General features: G+C 35.6%; 1 protein-coding gene and 1 pseudogene across 5 annotated transcripts; one reads left to right on the top strand and one right to left on the bottom strand.

The window, feature by feature from the left end:
* Nucleotides 1–1,911: 1,911 nt before the first annotated feature.
* Nucleotides 1,912–11,186, bottom strand: LOC126696032 (uncharacterized; annotated as a pseudogene).
* A 9,716-nt stretch (nt 11,187–20,902) lies between these two features.
* LOC126694974 (uncharacterized) lies at nt 20,903–24,174 on the top strand. Of its 5 annotated transcripts, none has more exons than XM_050391545.1 (4): nt 20,932–21,062; nt 23,249–23,379; nt 23,527–23,608; nt 23,759–24,174. In XM_050391545.1, exons 3-4 carry the CDS (start codon nt 23,533–23,535, stop codon nt 23,860–23,862), a joined length of 180 nt encoding a protein of 59 aa, XP_050247502.1. In that variant the 5' UTR covers nt 20,932–21,062; nt 23,249–23,379; nt 23,527–23,532; the 3' UTR covers nt 23,863–24,174. The 5 variants fall into 5 exon arrangements, with proteins under 5 accessions (XP_050247499.1, XP_050247501.1, XP_050247502.1 ...); XM_050391543.1 differs by having other exon boundaries at nt 20,935–21,062; nt 23,328–23,379; XM_050391542.1 differs by lacking the exon at nt 23,249–23,379 and having other exon boundaries at nt 20,903–21,062.
* The last annotated feature ends 548 nt before the right edge of the window (nt 24,175–24,722 follow it).

The following is a 24,722-nucleotide window of genomic DNA, read 5'->3' as shown; positions in this document are numbered from 1 at the left end:
TGTGGGAATCGGTGTTTGGGTTGTGGGATTCGGTGAGTGGATTGTGTGGGTTTCGATTTTGGTGGGTTTGGGTTTGCTCAGATCGGCGTGGGTTTGCTCAGATCGGCGTGGGTTTCGGGTTTGCTCAGATCGGCGTGGGTTTGCTCAGATCGGCGTGGATTTTGGGTTTGGGTTGTGGGATTCGGTGAGTAGGTTGTGTGGGTTTCGGTTTTGGTGGGTTTGGGTTTGTGGGTATGAATTTGGCAGTGGTGGCGGTGGTGGTGTTGTTGGATTTTAGGTGGTGGTGGCTGCTGTGTTGTGGGTTTGATGTTGTTGCTGGGTTTGATGAGAAAGAGCTTCATTTAGGTTGTGTGGGTTTCGGTTTTGGTGGGTTTGGGTTTGTGGGTATGGATTTGGCAGTGGTGGTGGTGGTGGTGTTGTTGGATTTTAGGTGGTGGTGGCTGCTGTGTTGTGGGTTTGATGTTGTTGCTGGGTTTGATGTTGTTGCTGGGTTTGATGAGAAAGAGCTTCATTTAATTTAAATAAAAAATGACCAATTAGGGAATATGGAGGTCGTTGCTGGGTTTGCTCTTTGATTCTGGGTTTTATGTTGTTGCTGAAGATTGATTATAGGGAAGAACACAAAGAACATGAACATGTTCTTCATGTTCTTCCCAAAAAAAAGAGAAACAAAATTAATTGAAAATCTTTTTTTTCTTTTTAAATTTTATTATTATTTTATTCATCCATCAGTGTTCCCGTTAGATTAGTGACGGAAGTTAGCTTCAAGGACTTAAATGAAGGGGCGTTAATTGGTTTAGGGACTAAAAGTGGAAAAAATAAAATGTAGGGACTAAAATGGAAAAACGTCAAAATGTAGGGACTAAAAGTGCAATTGTGCCTATTTTTTAATGCCACATCAGCATCTAAATTAAAAAAATTAATTTATTAATTTTAACTAAATAAAAAAAAATTAAAAACAGAATTAAAAACTAAAAATCTTATGAATTGAGATCTAAGTGTGACTTGAACAAGAACAACAAGAACACAAACCCAGAACCAAGAACACAAACTCAGAAATTATTTAAAAAAAAAAAAAAAAAAACTAAACAAAGCCAGAAATCAGAGAAAGCCAAAGCAAAGAATGGAAACTCAAACTCAAAACCAAAACCAAAACTCAAACTTAAAACCCACAACAACCCAGGCACGTGTGCACTTTCTTGGCCTGGGTTGTTGTGGGTTTGTGGCTCCTCCCTCATCGCCCTGCTCAACACCATCAACGGCGACGGCGACTTCTCCGTCTGTGTTGCGGCGTTGTTGTTGTTGTTGTTAGTGAGGTTCGGCTTCTCCGGCGTAGACTGTTGCGGAGAGAACTGAGTGTACTTGTCGACGGCGATGACGGCTTTGGAGTAGTCCAGCGGCGGCTTCTCCGGCGAGGCCTCTAGAGAGTGGTACGGAGGCGTCTCGGGAGGGTCGCCGAGTTCGGATCGGAGTGGCGAGTGGAATCGGAGGGGCGAGTGAGGCGAGTCATTGTAGTGAGCCGATGAATCGGAGTTTTTGGACGAAGACTTCTTCATGTTCTTCTGGTTTTGCTGCTGCTGTTGCTGTGGCAATGTTTCTTGGCTTTGCTTTTGGTTTTGAGTTTGAGTTTCCATTCTTTGCTTTGGCTTTCTCTGATTTCTGGCTTTGGTTAGTTTTTTTTTTTTTAAATAATTTCTGGGTTTGTGTTCTTGGATCTGGGTTTGTGTTCTTGTTGTTCTTGTTCAAAGCACACTTAGATCTCAATTCATAAGATTTTTAGTTTTTAATTCTGTTTTTAATTTTTTTTATTTAGTTAAAATTAATAAATTAATTTTTTTAATTTAGATGCTGATGTGGCATTAAAAAATATTTTTTATTATTAATTTAGGCCACGTGGACATTAGTTTATTATTATTTAACTTTGCCGTTTGTCACGTCTGCAATATCCGTTTCTGATGTAACGGCAGGGACTAAAATGGAAGAGTTTTTCAGGAGAGAGACTAAAAGCGGTAAAAAAAAAACTTAGGGACTAAAATGGAAATTGGCTGAAAATGTAGGGATCAAAATGTGTTTTTCGCCAACCTATTATTATAACTTTTAATGTGATCAGACAATGAAGTATTGCCAACACTTGGCCTAGAGTCCCTAGACAATGAAGCACCACTACCACTAGAACTCGAAACTCCATTTTGACCCACTCTTTCCATATACAACCTCTTTAATGCATCCCGAACCTTAGAGCTCATTGCATCCCCCTTGTCCTTTCCATACCACTCCCTAAACCAAAACTTTACATACTTCAATCTATATCTTGGGTCAAGAACAACTGCAATAAAAAGCATCAAATTGATATTATCCATACTTCCCCAATACTTATCATATTTTTTTTTCATCTCTACCGCCATACTCTTCAAAAGTGGATCCCCATCAACACTACACAACTGTTGCAATTGATCTTCAATGCTAATTAGCTCATGAAAGTATGTATTAGAAGTGACAAACAAGGACCCAGAAAATCTAAGTGTTGCCTCATAAAATATGCCTAGAAATTTCACAAAGGTCTTGACATTTTCCCAATCAAGATAGTTAGGAGGACCAATAGGCTTTTTCCCATTCCCATCCACTTCACAAAAATAAAGTTTGTAATGCCCATCCTCCTCTTCCAACCTATCAAATGCTCTTACAAATTTCAAAGCACAATCTAACATGAGATAAGTGGAATTCCACCTTGTTGGCACATCAAGGGACAACAAACATTTGGCTTTGATTTTCTCATTTTCAACACATTCTTGAACCTTCTCAAACCTTGCGGGAGAGGCTCTCACATATCTCACCGCATTTCGAACTTTGGCAATTGATTCATGAATGGACTTCAACCCATTTTGCACAATCAAATTCAAGATATGCGCACAACAACGCATATGCATAAACTCACCACCCAATATGCTACTATCTCTTTCTTTTGTTTTCTTCTTCACATAATCAATTGCCACCTCATTAGAACTAGCATTGTCCGCGGTGATTGTAAACAACCGGTCTATACCCCACTTCAACAAACATGACTCAACCGCTCTACCTATGGTGTCCCCTTTGTGATTAGTTATAGGGCAAAAGTTCAAGATTTTCTTTTGGTAAGTCCAATCCCCATTAATGAAGTGTGCGGTGACTACCATGTAGTTCAAGTTTTGTATGGATGTCCAAGTATCCGTTGTCACACAAACCCGTTGCCCAACAAAAGCCCTTCTCAAAACATCCACCTCACTAGAATAAATCTTCATACAAGCCCTTGCAATGATAGTACGATGGGGAATTGGAAACCTAGGCTTAACTATTTCCATAAATTCTTGAAATCCTTGATGCTCCACAAATTTAAAAGGCAATTCATCAATGACAATCATCCTTGCCAATGCCAACTTTATCCTCTCTTCACTATAATTTGCAACCACTAACACATTTGAACCACTTTCCCCTTCTCTCTTAGCTTGGAAAGACAAAAATTTTTGCTTATCATCACGAGGAAAAGGCCACTTCTTACACACCTTCATGTGTTGCAACATGCCCGAAGTACCATTTTTCTTACCATGACATTTATATTGATTTTTACAATACTTGCATTGAGACCTAGGATTATTGGAATAAGAACCCGCCAACTTAATGAAGTGTTGCCATACTATAGACGGGTCCTTACCACCTTGTTTAGGTGATAGTGGGGGAAGTGATGCACCAAGTCCAATTGGTGCTGCAGGTTCAGGTGGATTAGGGTTAGCACTACCAAGACTAGGAGGAGGTGGGTTAGGGTCCCCAGGTGCACCAAATCCAGGTGGAGCGTCGACATCCATCTAATAAAAAAATTTTCAACCAACAAAAAAACAAAGTTTCACAACAATATCAAAATATAATTAATCAATTTAGTTACAACAATAACAAATTAATAATCATTAGTCATTACTCAACAATTCATGTCATTAATATTAACAAGGGATTTATTATATTGTTCCCAATATAAATATAAAATAAAAGCTAATTTTATATATATAAACTTAAAACAGTTCTTACTAAGTACTAAAAATTTAAAATCAAAATGCTGAATATAGTGAGTGATTAGTGATTACCTCTCCGTGAATGATTGAAAGCGTGAACTCTCTCAATCTTTGTCTCCCTCAAAAATTAAAATATTGAAAAAAAGAAAAAAAGTTAGTACTTAGTAGACTAATAGTTACTATAAACTTACTAAAGTAACAACAAAGACTAATGACATAGTTAAGACATAGTTTATAGTTTATACTGTTACCATAAACTTACTAAAGTAACAACATAGACTAATGACATAATTATTTTATGTAAGCATCCGTATATATAATATTATTATTATCTAATGACATAGTTATTTTATGTAAGCATCTGTATATATAATATTATTATTATTATATGTGTAATATAAGCCGCTACAGTACAAACAGCCAAGCCAACCTTAATAGTTAATATTATATTATCATATATATAAGCATCCGTGTATAATATATAATGCTACAAACTCTCAAACAGCCAACCTTACACTGTGTATTACTGTATTATATATAATATATAATATAATATTATATTACTTGAAGTTGGACATGATTACACTGTGTATCCAGCTTCGTGCAACAGCCAACCTTATATATAATATATATAATATTAATATAATATTATATTACTTGGAGTTGGACATGATTACACTGTGTATCAGCTTCGTGAATGATAAAACTTTCAGGCTGCTTACATCCATCCAAGCTTACATATATCGAAGTGTAAGCAGCTCACATTAGTCCAACTTGGACCCCCCCACAAAATAGAAAGACACAATACAGACACAGTCACACTCACACAAGCTTTGCTTTGAGAGACACAGTCACACAGCAATGGCAATAAAATCATTCTTGCTTTCAGCTTTCCTAAACAAATGAAAATGAAAAAACAGTAAAACACGAAGACAAACTACAAAACTGAAAACACAAAGAAGCTTACGGCTTACCGGTGTTTTGCGTCAGGTGAGACTTGAGTAGAGAGGCGAGAGCGAGAGAGAGAGTTAAAAGATACTGAGAGAAACATACGAAACTTATATACCCCTGTGAATCTGAAAACCTAGATAAAACGCACCGTTTTGCTTCTTTTTGTTTTTTAATAACACCCATACATACGAATGCGATGTCGTTTATCAGCTTCATTAAAAAAAAAAACAGAACGACAGAACAGATCGTGTATCAGTTCGGTTCGGCCACAGCTCGGTTTCGGATTTGTCAATCCGGTGATTTCACCGCATCGGCATCGGAATGGAGGACGAAGTCCGAACGCCGGCTCATTCGGTCGGCACAATAGTCGGGACGGTGTCGTCGGCGCCAGTCGGTTGGGTCGGTTCCGGTGAAGTTTTGCACACCCCTACCCATAGCACACAGCAGTGGGGGAAAAAGTCTCTACACATTAAAGGGAGGTCATTCCTTATAAACACATTCTAATGTGCTTCCCTAGGTGATGTAGGATTCTATGGAATGCAAGAACCCCCCCCCCCTTTTGGGTCACTACATCGCCTCAAAAATCATAAGCAATAAAAGTTTATTTAATATGAATAATCCATAAAAATATTAAATAAAAGAAACCACTAACCTTAAATCTCATCACAGGTGTTAGAACTCTAATTCACTAAAGACAAAACACCCTCAAAATAATTCTCCAATACAATACTTAATGCCATAAAAATAACAATAAAATCCTCAATTCCACAAAATAGTTCATAACTGCTATCTCCCAAGAATCTCTATTCCAATAATCCCTCTAATGTATTTGTAATGGGAAATAAAGGGGGGGTGAGATAACTCAATAAGTGGAATTCACTAACATTGGGGTGTGAGAACAAACCTTTCAAATAAATAATTCTTACAACAATTTCGTAACTTGTAACTTATCAATATTTATCATCAAATACTTCATATATATATAAAAAATATCTTTGTATTGTGAGACATCATAATATATATATATATATATATTAATACCTTCACATAAATAATTTCCTAGGCTTTTCTCATGGTCAACGTTTACGCCTCGTTGACAGGGTTGTGTTGTCCCCTTTTTGGGACTGAAACCTCCTTTTCATCCCCTTTTTTAAGGATGGCTTCTTTGAAACCTAAAGGTGCACTCCCTTGCTAAAAAGCTTCACTTTTGGATCTTCAATAGTATACTCCCTTGCTAAGGAGCTATCAAATGTGCACTGTCCCCTTTTCTAGGATCGTCCCTTACTAAGGACTAGTTGCAGTATGATGGTCCCTTGCTAAGGACTAAATATAATACTAAGCTTCTAATCATGACTTGCCATAGATTTTCAAAACATATTCAATATGCTAAAAAAAAAATTCATTCATAATTCTCAAAAATATAAAGATATATTCACACATACATGTTTAAATAAATTTAGGTTGTCCCACAAGTTTTTCATAAAACGAATAGTCAATGTGCACATCAAACATTTGTAAAATATCTATTTATATATAGAATATCAACATATTTTTTGATATAAAATAGTTTAATAATCAACACTGTTTTGGGAAAACCCCTAAAATTAGTAAACATCACTTACCTCTTAGTTACAAAATAAAAGGAATCAATCACCCTTAAGTCACAATGAATCAGTAGAATTAGAGCCTAGCAACACCAAAACTAGGTCCATCAATACACGAATTTCCTACTAAAATCTGTTTTCATACTTAGAAAATATAATCTTAGACAACACTGATATTTCCAAAATTTTACATTTATTTACGTAACTCTCCAGTTCACTTTCAGCTTTAATTTAATTGTTCTATTTCACGTATTTTTACTATCCATTAATAAGCATGATTGTACTACAACTCTACAAAACTCTAGCAATTCACTATAGGTCTAGCCATCGTATATTCTACTATTCCTTAGAAGCCACATGATATATAAACCTATCTGATCAACCTAATATTTATATCTATTAGTCAAAAGTAGAAGCCACATAATATAGTTCTGCCAAATCAATCTTAGAGCCAATGGAGGACCATATGGCTATACATACTATTCATACGTAATCAATTTCAAAGCCTGGACCATACGGCTATATATAACAATTCCTATTATAATATTGTAATCATCAACCCAAAGACCCATAATCCTCTTGATGCCATAAAGCATAAGGACACTACTGGACACTTATTTGGACAATGACAATGGCGGTGAAAAGAGTGAGACTATAAACAATTATATATAAACCATAAGCAACCTTTTTTTTTTTTTTCCTTTCACATGGTGACAAACTTGAATTGATAAGTCCAAGCCTATTACTCTATTAGGCACAAATTCAAAGCCTGTGGCCCTTTCCTGACATATTGACCATCCTTATCTAATATAATACAATTATAGGAGCCCTTTTCTATTAGTATAATGATAGTCTAGGTTGATGAAAATTGCTAGCTATTGACTATTCAAGCTACTTAAATTTAGAGCAAGACAAACCATACCTGAACTACTTATGCACAGCCGCAAAGAAGAACAGAAGCAGCTCACTCATGTGTTGCGGCTGAAAACAAAAGGAACTTCTTATGTACATACATGTGTAACTTAAAAGGTAAAAGACTAGGGTTTACAAGGCCCATATATTTACTTATGCCACCTCACTTGGGTTTCATATCCCATAGTATTTATCTTATTTTTAATATTTTAGACCCAAATCAATTTTATCCATTTAATTGTAGGCCTCCTTTATAAGGTGTTACGTCCTTCCCCCCTTAAAAAAAATTTCGTCCTCGAAATTGTACATACCTTCATTAACGAACAACTCTGGATAATTTGATTTCATCTCATCTTTTCGCTCCCAAGATGCCTCCTCCACTATGTGATTCTTCCAAAGGACCTTAACCAATGATATGGTCTTGGTGCGTAGCACTTGATCCTTGCGGTCAAGAATTTGGATTGGAACTTCCTCATAAGTCAAGTTGTCTTTGATCTTGAGTGACTCATAGTTCAAAACATGTGAAGGATCCGGGATGTACTTCCTTAACATGGAAACATGAAACACATTATGCACTCCTGCAAGTGTAGGGGGTAAGGCCAACTCATTGACAACTTTACCAATGCGTATTAGGATCTCAAATGGACCAACAAATCTGGGGCTCAACTTCCCCTTCTTCCTGAATCTCATCACACCCTTCATTGGGGTGACTTTCAAAAATACCATATCCCCAACTTCAAATTCTACTTTCCTTCTCGAGTTGTCATAATAACTCTTCTATCGACTTTGTGTTGTTAGCAATCTTTTACGAATTAGATTAATCTTCTCAGATGTCATTTGAATGATTTCTGGTCCCAACAATTTCCTCTCACCAACCTCTTCCCAACACAATGGAGACCTGCATTTTCTACCATAGAAAGCCTCATAGGGAGCCATCTTAATACTAGAGTGGTAGCTATTATTATAGGCAAATTTCACTAAAGACAAATATTTTTCCCAACTCCCTTTAAAATCCAATACACAAGCCCTTAACATATCCTCCAAAGTACGAATAGTCCTTTCTAATAGACCATCTGTTTGAGGTAAATCTTGGGTCTCGATCAAACACAATTGATGCTAGAACTCCGTGAAGACTCACAATCTCATCAATATATATCTGTGCTAGCTGATCAAGTGAGTAAGTCATCTTAATCGGAATAAAATGTGTTGTTTTTGTCATCCTATCCACAATTACCCAAATGGCCTCATGTCCCTTAGGAGATCTTGGCAAATCAGTCACAAAATCCATACATATACGCTTCCACTTCCACTCAGGAATGGGAAGTGGTTGCAGCAGTGCTGAAGGTTTTTGGTGTAGTGCCTTAATTTGTTGACAAGTCAAGCATTGCTCCACAAACTGAGTTATCTCTCTCTTCATGTTATTCCACCAATAAGTTTCTCGAATGTCACGATACATTTTGGTGCTACCAGGGTGCACTGAGTATGGGGTACGATGGGCTTCTTCCATAATTTCCTTTTCTAATGCAAGAACATTTGGCACACAAAGTCTTTTTCCAAACCTCAAAACACCATCATTAGAAACATTAAATCCTGGTCTCTTCCCTTCTTGTACTTCTTCTATGATCTTTACAATTTGTGCATCATCAACTTGTGAACTCTTAATCTTCTCAATCAAAGTGGGTTGTATTGTCAAACTGACCATAAAGACTTGGGAATCACCCATGACAATATCAATTCCCATCCTCTCCAAGTCCTTAATAATCTCCTTTTGAGTAGTTAACAAGGCAACTGAGAAACCAGAAGACTTCCGACTAAGTGCATCAGCTATCACATTAGCCTTGCCTGGATGGTAATTGATTGAGCAATCATAATCTTTAATCAACTCAAGCCACCTTTGTTGTCTCATATTAAATTCTTTTTGAGTAAATAAGTATTTCAAGCTCTTATGATCTGTATAAATCTCACACCTTTCACCATACAGATAATGTCTCCAAATCTTTAATGTAAACACCACTGCAGCTAACTCCAAGTCATGAGTGGGATAACTTTGTTCATAACTCTTTAATTGGCGAGAAGCATAAGCTATGACTTTACCATGTTGCATCAACACATAACCCAGCCTTTTTCTTGAAGCATCACTATAAATGACAAAGCCTCCCAAGTTGCTAAGGATGGTTAGTACTGGTGCAGTGACCAACCTTTGCTTAAGTTCTTGAAAACTCTTCTCACATTTTTATGTCCACACAAACTTGGCATTCTTATGAGTTAGTTGAGTCAATGGGGCTGCAATACAAGGAAATCCCTCCACAAACCTCCTATAATAGCCAGCAAGGCCCAAAAAGCTTCTAATCTCACTCACATTCGTCGGTCTTGCCCAATCAACCATAGCTTCAACCTTACTAGGGTCTACAGAAATCCCTGCCTCAGATATCACATGCCCTAGGAACACCACTTGATCAAGCCAAAATTCACACTTCTCAAACTTTGCATATAGCTTCTTCTCCCTCAAAATTTGAAAAAAAATTCTTAAGTGCTCTTCATGTTCTTCCATGCTTTTGGAGAAGATTAGAATGTCATCAATAAAGACAATAAAAAAGCGGTCTAAGTACTCATGAAACACCCTATTCATCAAGTCAATAAATGCAGCAGGAGCATTGGTCAATCCAAAAGGCATTACCAAGAATTCATAATGCCCATACCTAGTCCTAAAAGCTGTCTTAGGTATGTCTTCACCCTTGATTTTCAACTGGTGATGCCTAGAACGAAGGTCAATCTTAGAGAAGACTTGTGCCCCTTGCAATTGATCAAATAGGTCATCAATACGAGGGAGAGGGTATTTGTTTCTCACAGTAACTCGATTTAACTCACGGTAGTCAATACTCAACCTCATAGTTCCATCCTTCTTCTTCACAAATAAAACTGGTGCACCCCAAGGAGATGCACTCGGTCTGATGAACCCCTTGTCAAGGAGTTCTTGTAGCTGTTCCTTAAGTTCCTTAAGTTCAGTGGGTGCCATCCGATATGGTGCTTTCGATATATGAGAAGTTCTAGGGATCAAATCAATGGAGAATTCAATCTCTCTATCTATAGGTATCCCTGGTAGGTCTTCAGGGAAGACATCAGGAAACTCCCTCACAACAGGGATATCATCCAACTTCAATATCTCCTTCCTAGTGTCCACCACATGAGCTAGGTACCCTTGACATCCTTTTCGTAATAGACGCTTAGCTCGAAGGGATAATATCACCCTAGGTAAAGCATGCATCCTAGAGCCCTTAAACCGAAATTCAGGTTCTCCTAGAGGCTGAAACACCACTTCTTTTCTAAAACAATCTACACTAGCATGATAAGTTGCCAACCAATCCATTCCCAAAATTACATCGTAGTCATACATGTCCATTAAAATCAAGTCTGCTAACATTTCCCTATCCTCAATTTGGATGACACAAGACTTAAGCATAGAATTACACACCAAAGAATCACTCATAGGTGTGGCCACAGACAAGTCATAATCCATAAGTCCAGGTTTCTTATCACATAACTTAGCATATTGAGAGGAGATGAAAGAGTGTGTAGATCCATAATCAAATAGAGTTTTAGCAAAGTTTGAGAATAATGGGAGGATAATTGTAACTACAGTATCCGAAGCTTGAATGTCTTGTGGTGTGAGTGCAAACATTCTCCTTTGTGCTTTCCTCTTCTGATCATTCTTTCCAGGTTATGCCATTGAGTTTTGCTGAGGAGATGTATAGCTTCTAGCTAAGTGCCCTGTCTTCCCACAATTATAACAAGTCTTTCCTTCAAAGAAACACGGCTTATCTCCATGAAACCTTCCACATGTAGGGCAAGCATTCGGACTTTTACCTTGAGCGCTTTGGAGTGGATTCTTATTTTCTGGCTTATTTGATGATGAATTACTCCCAGACCTCCTAAAAGATCCTTTCTTGTTCCAATGACCTTGAGCACTACCTTGTTGAAAGCCTGTCTGTCCAGTGTTTCTAGGTGGGTTCTTCTTCCTAACATTGTTCTTGAAATCTTTCTCCAGTCTCATAGCTCTCTTAACTGACTTTGCATAATTATCAACCCTTGATGCAATCATATGGTGTCGAAGTCTCTCATTCAACCCCTTTTGAAATCTGCTTGCTTTCTTCGCCTCAGTAAGGATTAAGTGGGGTCCAAAGCGAGATAACTCGATGAATTTAGCTGCATATTGCTTAACAATCATACTTCCTTGCACCAAATCAGCAAATTCCCTCTCTTTTCATTCCCGAACCACCTTAGGGAAATAGTTATCATAGAAAACCCCTTTAAATTTCTCCCAAGTGATGGGGTTTCTCTTAGTGTCCATTCCCTCCAAAATGGCCTTAGTGGATCTCCACCGACGCTCAGCTTCCCCAATCAACTTGAAAGTTGCAAACCGCACCTTCTGAGAGTTAGTGCAATCTAAAGCTTCTAACAACTTCTCCATTTGCAAGAACTAGTTCACAGCTTCCGTGGGGTTTGGCTTCCCATCAAAAAGTGTCAAAAGAGCAACTAGCCCTTGTCTCTACTCTACCTGCGCCTCTACTAGCAACATGGGCTAACTTGTCCAACAGTCGGGTAGTAGCTTCATCCAAAGGATCAGTGTGTGTCACCCTAGGACGTTCATTATTTCTCACATCTTGAGTGACTTCAGCCTTAGTATCAACCCTTGCTTTGGTTGGCCTTCGCAAATTAACAATAGGTTCCTCGCTAATGGAATTAGCTACTCTCTTCATTTTGGGTGGCATGATACCTAGTTAACAAAGAAATCAAGAAATATAGACGGTGCAACAATTATTATTACTAAACATAAGAAGTAACATTGCCAAAATTATTTAAAATATCTCATCAAACATAACCTAAATACCAAATGCTCTAACAAAAAATCAAGATCATAACCTAAATACCAAATGCTCTAACAAAAAATCAAGATCATAACCTAGTCTATAGGATCATGACCTAGTTTTCAAGTGTCTACAGAATCATATCCTAAGCTTTGATACCACAATTGTAACACCCCAAAAATCATAAGCAATAAAAGTCTATTTAATCTGAATAATCCATAAAAATATTAAATAAAAGAAACCAGCAACCTTAAATCTCATCACAAATGTCAGAGCTCTAATTCACCAAAGACAAAACATCCTCAAAATAATTCTCCAATACAATATTTAATGCCATAAAAATAACAATAAAATCCTCAATTCCACAAAATAGTTCGTAACTGCTACCTTCCAAGAATCTCTACTCCAATAATCCCTCTAATGTATCTGTAATGGGAAATAACAGGGGGGGGGGGGGTGGTTGAGATAACTCAATAAGTGGAATTCACTAATATTGGGGTGTGGGAACAAACCTTTCAAATAAATAATTCTTACAACAATTTCGTAACTTGTAACTTATCAATATTTATCATCAAATACTTCATATATATAAAAAAATATCTTTATATTGTGAGCCATCATAATATATATATTAATACCTTCACATAAAAAATTTCTTAGGCTTTTCTCGTGGTCAACGTTTATGCCCCATTGACAGGGTTGTGTTGTCCCCTTTTTGGGACTAGAACCTTCTTTTCATCCCCTTTCTTAAGGATGGCTCCTTTGGAACCTAAAGGTGCACTCCCTTGTTAAGGAGTTTCCTTTTTGGATCTTCAATAGTATACTCCCTTACTAAGAAGCTATCAGATGTGCACTGTCCCATTTTCTGGGATCGTCCCTTGCTAAGGACTAGCTGCAGTATGATGGTCCCTTGCTAAGGACTAAATATAATACTAAGCTTTTAATCACGACTTGCCATAGGTTTTCAAAACATATTCAATATGATCACAAAAATAATCCATTCATAATTCTCAAAAATATAAAGATATATTCACACATACATGTTTAAATAAATTTAGGTTGTCCACAAGTTTTTCATAAAATGAATAATCAATGTGCGCATTAAACATTTGTAAAATATCTATTTATATATAGAATATCAACATATTTCTTGATATAAAATAGTTTAATAATCAACATTGTTTTGGGAAAACCCCCCAAAATTAGTAAACACCACTTATCTCTTAGTTGCAAAATAAAAGGAATCAATCACCCTTGAGTCACAATGAATCAATAGAATTAGAGCCTAGCAACACTAAAAATAGGTCCATCAATACACGAATTTCCTACTAAAATCTGTTTTCATACTTAGACAATATAATCTTAGACAACACTGATATTTTCAAAATTTTACATTTATTTACGTAACTCTCTAGTTCACTTTCAGCTTTAATCTAATTGTTCTATTTCACGTATTTTTACTATCCATTATTAAGCATGATTGTATTGCAACTCTACAAAATTCTAGCAATTCACTATAGGTCTAGCCATCGTATATTCTACTATTCCTTAGAAGCCACATGATATATAAACCTATCTGATCAACCTAATATTTATATCTATTAGTCAAAAGTAGAAGCCACATAATATAGTTCTGCCAAATCAATCTTAGAGCCAATGGAGGACCATATGGCTATACATACTATTCATACATAATCAATTTCAAAGCTTGGACCATACGGCTATACATAAACAATTCCTATTATAATATTGTAATCATCAACCCAAAGACCCATAATCCTCTTGATGCTGTAAAGCATAAGGACACTGCTGGACACTTATTTGGACAATGACAATGGCGGTGAAAAGAGTGAGACTATAAACAATTATATATAAACCATAAGCAACCTTTTTTTTTTTTTTTTTTCCTTTCACATGGTGACAAACTTGAATTGATAAGTCCAAGCCTATTACTCTATTAGGCACAAATTCAAAGCCTGTGGCCCTTTCCTGACATATCGACCATCCTTATCTAATATAATACAATTATAGGAGCCCTTTTCTATTAGTATAATGATAGTCTAGGTTGATGACAATTGCTAGCTATTGACTATTCAAACTTCTTAAATTTAGAGCAAGACAAACCATACCTGAACTACTTGTGCACAGCCGTAGAGAAGAACAGAAGCAGCTCACTCATGTGTTGTGGTTGAAAACAAAAGGAACTTCTTATATACATACACATGTAACTTAAAAGGTAAAAGACTAGGGTTAACAAGGCCCATATATTTACTTATGCCACCTCACTTGGGCTTCATATCCCATAGTATTTATCTTATTTTTAATATTTTAGGCCCAAATTAATTTAATCCATTTAATTGTAGGCCTCCTTTATAATTTACGTATAGTAATTAAATTGGTATCAAGATTATGGGGTGTTATAGTGATTCAACTTAACTCTAGAAGATGGACCTTTGACCAAAGATGTGGAGGTACCTTTTTGTTTTAATGGAGGACTAAGCTCACTTTGTTCTTGTTGAGTTTCATGAACTGGTGTGGATAGTTCTGAACTTGATGGTACTGAAATTGTATCATTCAACAACAGCAGCTCTTCCTCACTATGCTTCCCCACATAATCATTAGACAGTGAATCATCAACTTCCATAATCTTTTCTTAAATTGGAGAACTGTTTTCTGAATGACTTTCAGAACTTAATTCATCATTGATCACAACATTGGAAGACTCCATGACTATTTTAGTTCTTAGATTGTACACTCTATACGCTCTACTAGTGGAGGAGTATTCTAGAAAGTATCCCTTGTCACTCTTTGCATCAAAATTTTCTAGGTTCTCTTTATCACGTAGAATGTAACAGTCTCTGCCAAATATCCGGAAACATTTGACAACAGGCTTCTTTCCTCTCCAGAGTTCATAGGGAGTTTACTTGGAATCAGGTCTGAAATACACTCGGTTGAGTGTGTGGCAAGTAGTGTTAACTGCTTCTCCCCAGTAGGATTTGGGCATCTTTTTATTTTGTAGCATGACACGTGCCATCTCTTGAACAACCTTATTCTTCCGTTCCACTATTCCATTTTGTTGTGGTGTCTTAGGTGATGAGAACTCTTGATGCGTGCCTTGATCATTGCAGAAAGTAGTCAACTTTGTGTTTTCAAATTCTCTTCCATGATCACTTTTGATTCTGGCTATCACAGTACCTTTCTCAACTTACAATTTCTTGCACAAATGTATCATCTTCTTAGGAGCCTCAACTTTATCTCTCAAAAGCACAACCCATGTATATCTAGTAAAATCATCTACAACAACTAGAATATACCTCTTTCCACCTAAACTCTGAACTTTAGCAGGACCCATGAGATCAATGTGCAACAACTCAAGAGGTCTGGAAGTTTGGACTTTAGTTACAGATAGATGCTTGGACTTCACTTGCTTACCCATCTGACATGGTCCACATATGCACTTTTCTATCTTCTCAAACTTGGGCAAACCAATAACTACATCACACTTGGAAATCTTCTCTAATTGCTTATGATTTGCATGTCCTAACCGTTGATGCCATAAGTTAACTTGATTGATCTTTGCACTAAAACACTTGTTGCTTATAATCGGTGTTATACCATAACAGTTGTCAGCTGTCCTCACAACAATACACATACAGTCACCTCCTCCATCAAGTATCTTACATTCATACTTGGTGAAGAGAACATTTAGTCCATTATCACAAATTTGACTGATGTTGAGTAAGTTAACCTTCAACCCATCAACATACCAGACATTTTCAAAAACTGGCAACCTTGGAATGTCCACAGTTCCAATGCCTCTGATCATAGATTTGCTTCCATCTCCAACGTGATTGTCCCAATTTTTCCTTCAAAGAGTGTCTTGAATAAAGTTTTATTTCCTGTCATATGCCTGGAACAACCACTATCCAAATACCAAAGACAAGAATCACATGCCTTTAAGGCGGTTAAAGCAGTATAACACAATAATTATCATCACATGTAATTATACCAAGATACTCAAGGAAAGATTTAACAAAAGTAACAAGAGACAAAAACAATAAGTAGACAAGTTGGCATATTAGCAATAAGATCTTCCAAGAATCCATGACAACAGTGGTCAAGGATCAGCTCCAAGATCAAAAGATCTAAAACAAAATAGCTACCTGCTCTGATACCACTTGTACGTTTTTAGACCCCTTAAAACTAGATTGTTTAACCTAATTAATTAACCAAGTGAATACTTAGGTTTATGATTCAGATCTAGATTAAAATAAAACAATTATATTATGCAAAGCAGCGGAAACATAAAGAACACAATGATATGATGACCCAGGAAAACCAAACCTGTAAAAAAATTGGGGAGGATTTAACTTAGCTTTCCTCAAGGTAAAACGAATCCACTATGAATGAATTGAATTTTACACAATAGCGACTTAGACCACTAACATCCTATTACTACCTCGAGTAGGAAACTTATTACCACGACCACGTGACAGCTCCGAGTCCACGGACTACTTCTTTCTTGAATTCACAGCAAGTACAAGCACTCTTGCTTGTGTATCTTTAAACTCTTGAATTTGCAACTGAATTGATCACCAAACTCTTGACATCAATCTTGAGATTGGAAACCCTAAATGTATGTGAAGGCAAACACCTCTAGATCTCACAAAAGATTCACACACACAACATAAAGAGCAACCTCAAAACGTGGCTAGGGTTTTCCCTTTTATATGTAAGGCAAAACATAAAACCCTACACTTCAAACGGGCTTGGGCTAAGTTGGAAAATTCTGCAGAAAAGCAATCTGCACAAACTTCGATTGATTGAGTCTAATTCTCGATCAATCGAGCCAGGCAGATTTACACAGTAAACCCTATAGAACACTCAATTACAACTTTACACTTAAACACACTTAGAGGAAATCTAAAACAAGACTAAACGTTTTGATCATGGTTTGCCAACATTACAAATTGAAGTTCTAATACATTTAAACCTAAATTCTTAGAACCCAACACAATTGTAAAAATAAAGTCCATTAATCTTGTTCTTTGCCCAAATCCGCTTACACCTTTTCTGCTAAATTTAATTCCATTCTTATACAAAAGCAATATTTATGCATTAAAATTCATTTAAGCACAAAATTAATTATTCAATATTATTCCAAAACCAACTATAAAATGCATGAATTAACACAAATATAAATATGATAATGCTTTCTATAATGATATAAGTATGCAAAATTAAACTATTATCACACTCCCCTACCAGCTTATTGCTAGTCCCTAGCAAATTAAGTGACTCGAAACAAAGACACAAAATAACAAAATTTTATTACTTTAGTAGAAATAATTAATCAAATGTCAAAACACTAACAACTACCAAATATATTCCACATACTATCAATACCAATCGTGTGAATAGTTTAGCCAACACAAATACATCCTCAATCGTAAGATAAAATATGACTTGAATTTCTATCTAAAATTATGTTTCAACTTAAATCTCACCGATGTTAACACTCAACAAACTGAAAATAGTATAATACTCTAGAACATACGTGAGTGGAATTATGTAAAATAAAGACAAATATCTCACATATAAGTAAGATGAATAACAATGAAGCAAAATAAAGAACATATATAGTCTCATGAAGGATGTCAAATACTTAGAATATTACATCACACACATTGATTAGTCATGTCAATATCCAAACCATACCTTCCTTTAGATCAAATAGGACTTTTATTTGGACATAATTTAGGATAAAGAGGAGAAATTAAGAACAAAGAGTATAGGTAAACATAAAAAGTTTTTCCAAGAATAATTAGAGAAACAAATTCTTTAGAGCATATGACATTTGATTTCGTCTTCTCAATTTTCTTGAATATAACACTTTCACTTTTTCCCCCTCTTTATTTAAAATTACATCAATAAATTCATTCTTTATTTATTCCTCTTTCACATTATCATTTTTTTTCAGCATATATTTCCCTTTTCTGATTGTGTCTTCTTCTTTTTTTGGGCTTGAGTCCTCATTTTATTCCAACTCTTTCACCACAAATCTACCACAATAAGACAATTAGATTGCATTCATTATTGGAAACTTGGGAAAGGATTCATGAAAGAATGGCTAAAATAATAGACTCAAATGAGTTATTGCTTACTAGTGATAATGTACCAAGAAAAAGAAAAAGGAAAAAAAATAAAGGTTCAAAATAAACAATGATGACCTAAAATATCTCTTAAGGATTGTGATAGTTCATCAAAATCCATGACTTTAACATATTAAAGTGTGACATATAAATGATACAATTGATGAATTCTTATCATTCTACCAAATCAAAAAATAATGAGACTAAATAACAACAAAATAATACTTTCAGATGAAAGATGAGATCAAAATAAAATAAGGCAAAAACAAAAAACCATATTTCAATCACCATATAACACTAACTACTATCTCATGATTTTTTGACATAAATCTAATTCCTACCGGTCTCCTTTGTTCCTCATTCCTTTAGGAAGCCCAAATTAATAATTGAACTCCACAAAGTCCAAACCTAGATTTAAATTGGTGGAGGCGTGATCTCATAATGGCAAGCTTTCACAGGGAGGATGCCTTGCAGAATTCCACTAAAAGTCGTAGGACTCTGTCTGACTCTGTTGTATGGCTTAATAATAAGAATGGGATGTACTCCGTTAGATCTGGGTACCATGTGGCAAGGAAGATGCTGAGGGAAGAGAATTGGGTTGAAAGCTCTAGGGGTCCAGTTGGCCAGCAGGAATGGGGAAATCTTTGGAAACTTGTAGTATCTAATAAAATCAAGGTGTTTGGATGGAGAGCATGCCAAGAAATCTTACAAACCCGTGTGAATTTTGCTAGAAGAAGAATCATTTTAGACAATGTATGTCAAGGCTGCAAAAGATCTCTAGATTCTGTAGTTCACACAATTTGGGAATGTTGTGTTGCTTAGGATGTGTGGGCTGGGAGCTCTATCAGTTTGCAAAAGTGCTCTAATGATCAACATTACATTATTCAGTTGTTAGAGAATCTTTTGGAGAGGCTCTCTACAGGTGAGTTTGAATTGTTTCTTGCTCAAGCATGGATTATTCGGAATCAAAGGAACACAGTGGTGCATGGGGAGCAGCTAAGGACTCGAGGTGGCTGAATAAAAGAGCAATGGATTACTTGGATGAATACACAAAATCCCAGGACCATCTGTCAATCCTAGTCACAGCACCAAGCAGGGATTTTTGGTGACTTCCCCCTCCATCAGTTTATAAACTGAATTTTGATGCTGCCATTTTTTCGGACCTGAAATGCTCTGGCTTGGGTGCAATAATTTGCAATGAGGGAGGTGAGGTGATGGCAGCAATGTCTGTCAAAGGGCCTTATGTAAATAACAGTGAAGAAGCTTTAGCTTTAGCTTGCAGGAATGTTCTAGAGTTCTCCATTGATGCTGGTTTCTCAGAGTTAGTCATAGAAGGAGACAACATTAATGTTATGAAGGCAATCTCTTCTTCAACAGCTAATCACTCCTTGCTGGGTCATGTGTTTGAGGACGTCCAATACTTTGTTTGTGGTCTGCAATTTGCCTCCATCAGCTGCATTAAAAGAGGGGGGGGGGGGGGAATATGGTAACACGTCTTAGCCTGATACCCTAAGAATATCATTGATGAAATGTATTGGTTGGAAGATTTACCTCCACCTGTTGTGGATGCTTTGTACATGATTATTTACATATCAATGAATGAATGAATGAATATTTCGTTTAAAAAAAAAAAAAAACTCCATAGTCCAAACCCACCACTAAACTTTGTTCCATGCTCTACTCTCGAAACTTCCTAGATAAATAAAATTTAACTCATATAAATGACCAATTTTCACCTTCAACCAAAAGAATACCCAATGCAAACCAATCAACATCCATCTTGTTCCTCATTCTCAGATCAACACACACAGCATCGTGAAATCACCTACAACAAAACAAATACCCAAACACAAAGCACTTTATTTTTGGTATTTTCATATTTATTTGGGGTATTTTAGACTTTGCACAAAAGAGTATCCATAAAATCTAAATATAATTATTTATTTATTTATTTATTTATATTTAATAGAGAGAATAACGAACAATGGTTTTCAAAACATGGAGGAAAAATTCTTTGGTTTCAAAGATTTTGCAAAGTGTGAATTGTGAATATTTTTTTTCCAAGGATAAATTGTAGTTTGGCAAATTGTACATACTAATGGTATTAATTTTGTCCCATTCTAGAACAACCAGAATTTTTCATTTTTATGTGCAATCCAGAACGATAATATCACACATTCCACCTTGGATTGTTTTGGGGTGTTTCAATCAATTATGGACCGTTTTGGCCGAATGAGAATTTTGGCCGGTACAGTTTTTGACCTTAAAAAAAAAAAAAAAAAAAAAAACTGTCCTATTTATTCACTCCTAAGAAGTAAAAACCTCAGTCTCACTCTCTCTTCTATGTAATCAAACCTCCCCACTGTTCTGAAATAGTCAAATAGAGTCAATTTTTTTTTTTTTTTTTTTTTTATTCCTTTGATGAAAAATAGAGTCACTTCTTAAACCTTATACACAAAAACCCTGTAAATACCAAAACCCCACTCTCCAAATAGTTCCTCTCTCTTTTCAGCCTATTTCACTATCAGCTTCGTAAAGGTACTCTCTCTCTCTCTCTCTCTCTCTCTCTCTCTCGTGAGTGCTTAACTTCAGAAGAAGTTGTAGTAGGATGATTGAAAATGAATTGGGTATTTCACATTTCTGGGTTTATTTCACATTTCGCCTGTATTGAAGTTTTTTCTTTAGTTGCATAAATTTGGTGGTTACCTTAGCAAGTATTTACTCATTTCTTGGATTTTAATAGCCTTTTTTGAAGTTGGGTTTGGCTTAGTTTCAGTCTCTAAAGAATTTGCTATACAATTTGTGAGAGATATCATGCTCTTGGATCTTGAGCATAAGCTATTAAATAACCCCAATTGTTTAACTTTCTTAATTTGTCAAGGAAAAGAGAAACAAACATTGATGAGACTGTTGAGAATGAGAGCATGCTGTTTTTACATTGTTGGAAAAGATAGAAACGAAGCTTCTATGCCTTTTTTTTTTTTTTGGGATAAAATTTTTGAAATGAAGTTTATATGCTGAACGTTAAGAAAATGTAGGAAAAGAAAAAATTTAAAAAAAAAAAAAGTAGAAAAACTTGTAATTTTTAGAATTAATTTAGTTTGCTTTTTATTCCTTGATGGTTGATAAAAACTGTGTGAATCTCTGAGTTTCTGTCAGATTTTTCTCAAGAGAGATAGGTATGAAATACTGTTTGATATGGGTAGCATTTGGTGACATCCAATCAAATTAGAACTATGTAATATGCTTGGTGGGGAACTAGAGGAAAATGTGTAATGTAAAACTTTTTAAAAAATTTTTTTTGAATGAGAAAACACAAACCTTTTAAATTTAAGATGAATAATTGCTTAACGTAAACCAGTTGAAGTGAACTTCTCTTTTTTCTGTTCTTTTTTAATTATTTAATAACTAAATTTTCAAATACCTTTTATTTCCGCACTTTATTACTTATCAAAAAGAAAAGAAAATCCTCATTATATTATTTGGCATCCAATTAAGCCTTTTTTTTTTGTTATGACATTTTTTAAGTTGACTTTGCTTTTTAATGTTTAAATATATGTATTGTTTTAGCCCCTTGGGAGTTCATGAATTATGACTTTAGTCATAAACAGAAGAATAGATATTTATGATTTGATTTACTTTAGGATTAATGCATGCTCCATATGGAGTATTCTTTATTTGGTTTGTGATTTAGAAGGTGTGTATATGGTTCATGAAGACATAATTAGACATAATGTATAAATAAACTTCTATATTTTGTTCTCTTTTCCTTTTCATACAGTAGCAAATTCATGGCGTTGAAGTGGGATAAAGTAACAAGCTGGTTAAGCATCTGTTAATTATTGGTTTAATTTTCTGTTATAAGCATTATCTGCTTCCCCTTTATAGGTATTTAGGGTGCAGAACTTGATTGGTTCAATTTTGAAGTGACATTTTCCATTTAATGATTTGTGCATGTTTAACTTGTCTCTCTCTAGATTTTGATTTACAAGCTCTCTGATTTTTACATACTAGATCTTGAGTGAATTGAAATTCAGTGTTGTATATCAACTTGTTTGTGAAATTTATCTCTGCATACCAAATTTTCATCCTGCCAGGAAGAGAATCTATATTTGAGCTCTTAGTGCCTGTTCTTCCAAGCCCCTATATTTGATCGCACCTTAGGTTCTTAAGCTCAACTGGAGTTTTGCGTGTACACGTCTCCTTATTTTTCAGGATTTGAACTGGACTGTTGAATGTTGTGGATCCTTGGTGATATATTTGTATAGCTTAAGTAAATTATGTAAAAGAAACACATAATTCTCTGAAAATTATTATGTTGCTATTTATCTTCTATTCTATGAGTTTTGGGTAAGTTTTAATACCAGAGGATGGCAAGCTGAGAATGACTTATATGCTTTTCTCATCAGACTAGAGCAAGATCAGTTGCGCAAATTAGCTTACTCTCCTTCATTGGAGGGGGTATATTGGTATAAATGGATTGAACTCTAATTCTAGGAAAATGATAAGATTGCTTTACTTTTTCTAATCTGTAGCATGGTTAACTGTTGAAGCAGCATTATGAAGATTACTGCTCTAAGTAGCTAACTTCTTTTGTATTTAATTAATGGTTTGCATCATGTAACCATCTGTCCACTCCCCCTAGGGCCAAAACTCAGTTTTTAATAATAAATAAATAAAAAGTAGCTATCTACAACTGCACTTACTGCCATCTGATTTTGCAGTTCATCAGCACATCATTAATTTTAGTTGATACATTATCCATGTATCACTGCTTCTTCAGTAACTGCAATTTGAATATAGGTCGGTTTTTCACTGGGATTGGAACTATTCTGTTGATTAGGTAAAGACTTCTGTAAGTCATGTATTTGATAATCAGATTCCATTATAGGTGTTTGATCTTAAAAGCTTCTGGATAACTTTTAATACCCTGTAAGACTAGCAATTATGTTTAGTATTTGGAATGCTCCTATGCTTAAAGCAATGCAATGTGTTTTGGCAGCAAGACATGGGAGGCAGGGGAGCTATACCAGATAAGTGGTCTATGAGGGTTCTGTGGGTCTGTGCACTTGGAAGTGCGGTTGGTATGCATCCATTACCCTTTCATAGTTTTATTCCAAATATCTTATTGACCAAATTTATATAAGTTCTGAGTTCTTTGTCATATTGCCTAACAAACGTTTTTCTCTTTATCTTCCTATTCTCTTTTCTTGGTGGTGATTACTACCCTTTAGGCCTATATATGGTTGCCGTAGATAGACAAATAAAGAACAGGGAACGGATGATGGCTGAAAATTTGAAGGCTATGGAAGGTGAAGGAGGTGGTGAGGATGTTTGAATTCTTACATATATAAATGATGAGATGCTTTTAACAACTTTTTGAAGAGCTTCCCCAAGTTTCCAAATTGGGCCATCTGTTTATGTCAAATGTTTCTTAAACTTTTTTTTTTCCCCTTTGAAAGTTTCTTAATCCTTTTTCCCCCCTCATATGACATCAATTTTATTGATGACACAGGGTTTTCTTTCTATTTTCTTTAGAAGGATGATAGTAGTATGTTAGAAGTAATAATGAATACTTGCCACCAAACATTTTAATTTTTTACATGTTTCTCAACCCTTTTTGAGGTCTACATAGTTATCTTGATGGTTATTGAAGTTTTGGAGGATGGTATTTAAATGATATATGTTCTTGGAAATACCAGAAATCCAAACTAGTTATCATTTTGGGCACGTAATATTCTCATGCCTTCAAGGCTAATTAGTAAATTCATTTACTAAGGAAAAAAAAGGGGAAAAAACTATTAGTAAGTTAAAGAATAAAACGGAAAAGGAAAGGTCAAAAAGTAGAAATATGAAAGTAGGAGAGTATTTACTTCCAATGTGATATTTAAATTTGGGTCTTTACTGTAACAAAAAAATAAGGTCAAATCGGTATATGCGTAAGGGCTCTGTAAAGAAGGGGTTGATCTTACAGAGACTGCACGTATTCCCTACCTTGCCACTCACACAACCCTCATGACTCGAGAGATAACGTAACAAACCAATGTGATGCTTTTGGTGCTTGCACATGCTTTGCCATCTCACGCAAGCACTCGGTTTGTTTCAACAAAGCCGTGAAAGGGCTCTTAGTATAAAAGTATAAATAACCGAGGACATTCAATTTTTCAAAAGCAATGCAAAGCACGCAAGATCATAAAT

The sequence above is a fragment of the Quercus robur genome, chromosome 8 (genome assembly GCF_932294415.1).
Source record: "Quercus robur chromosome 8, dhQueRobu3.1, whole genome shotgun sequence".
NCBI lineage: Eukaryota > Viridiplantae > Streptophyta > Magnoliopsida > Fagales > Fagaceae > Quercus > Quercus robur.
Note: the sequence above shows the minus strand (reverse complement) of the source record. Positions and strands in the feature narration are given on the sequence as shown.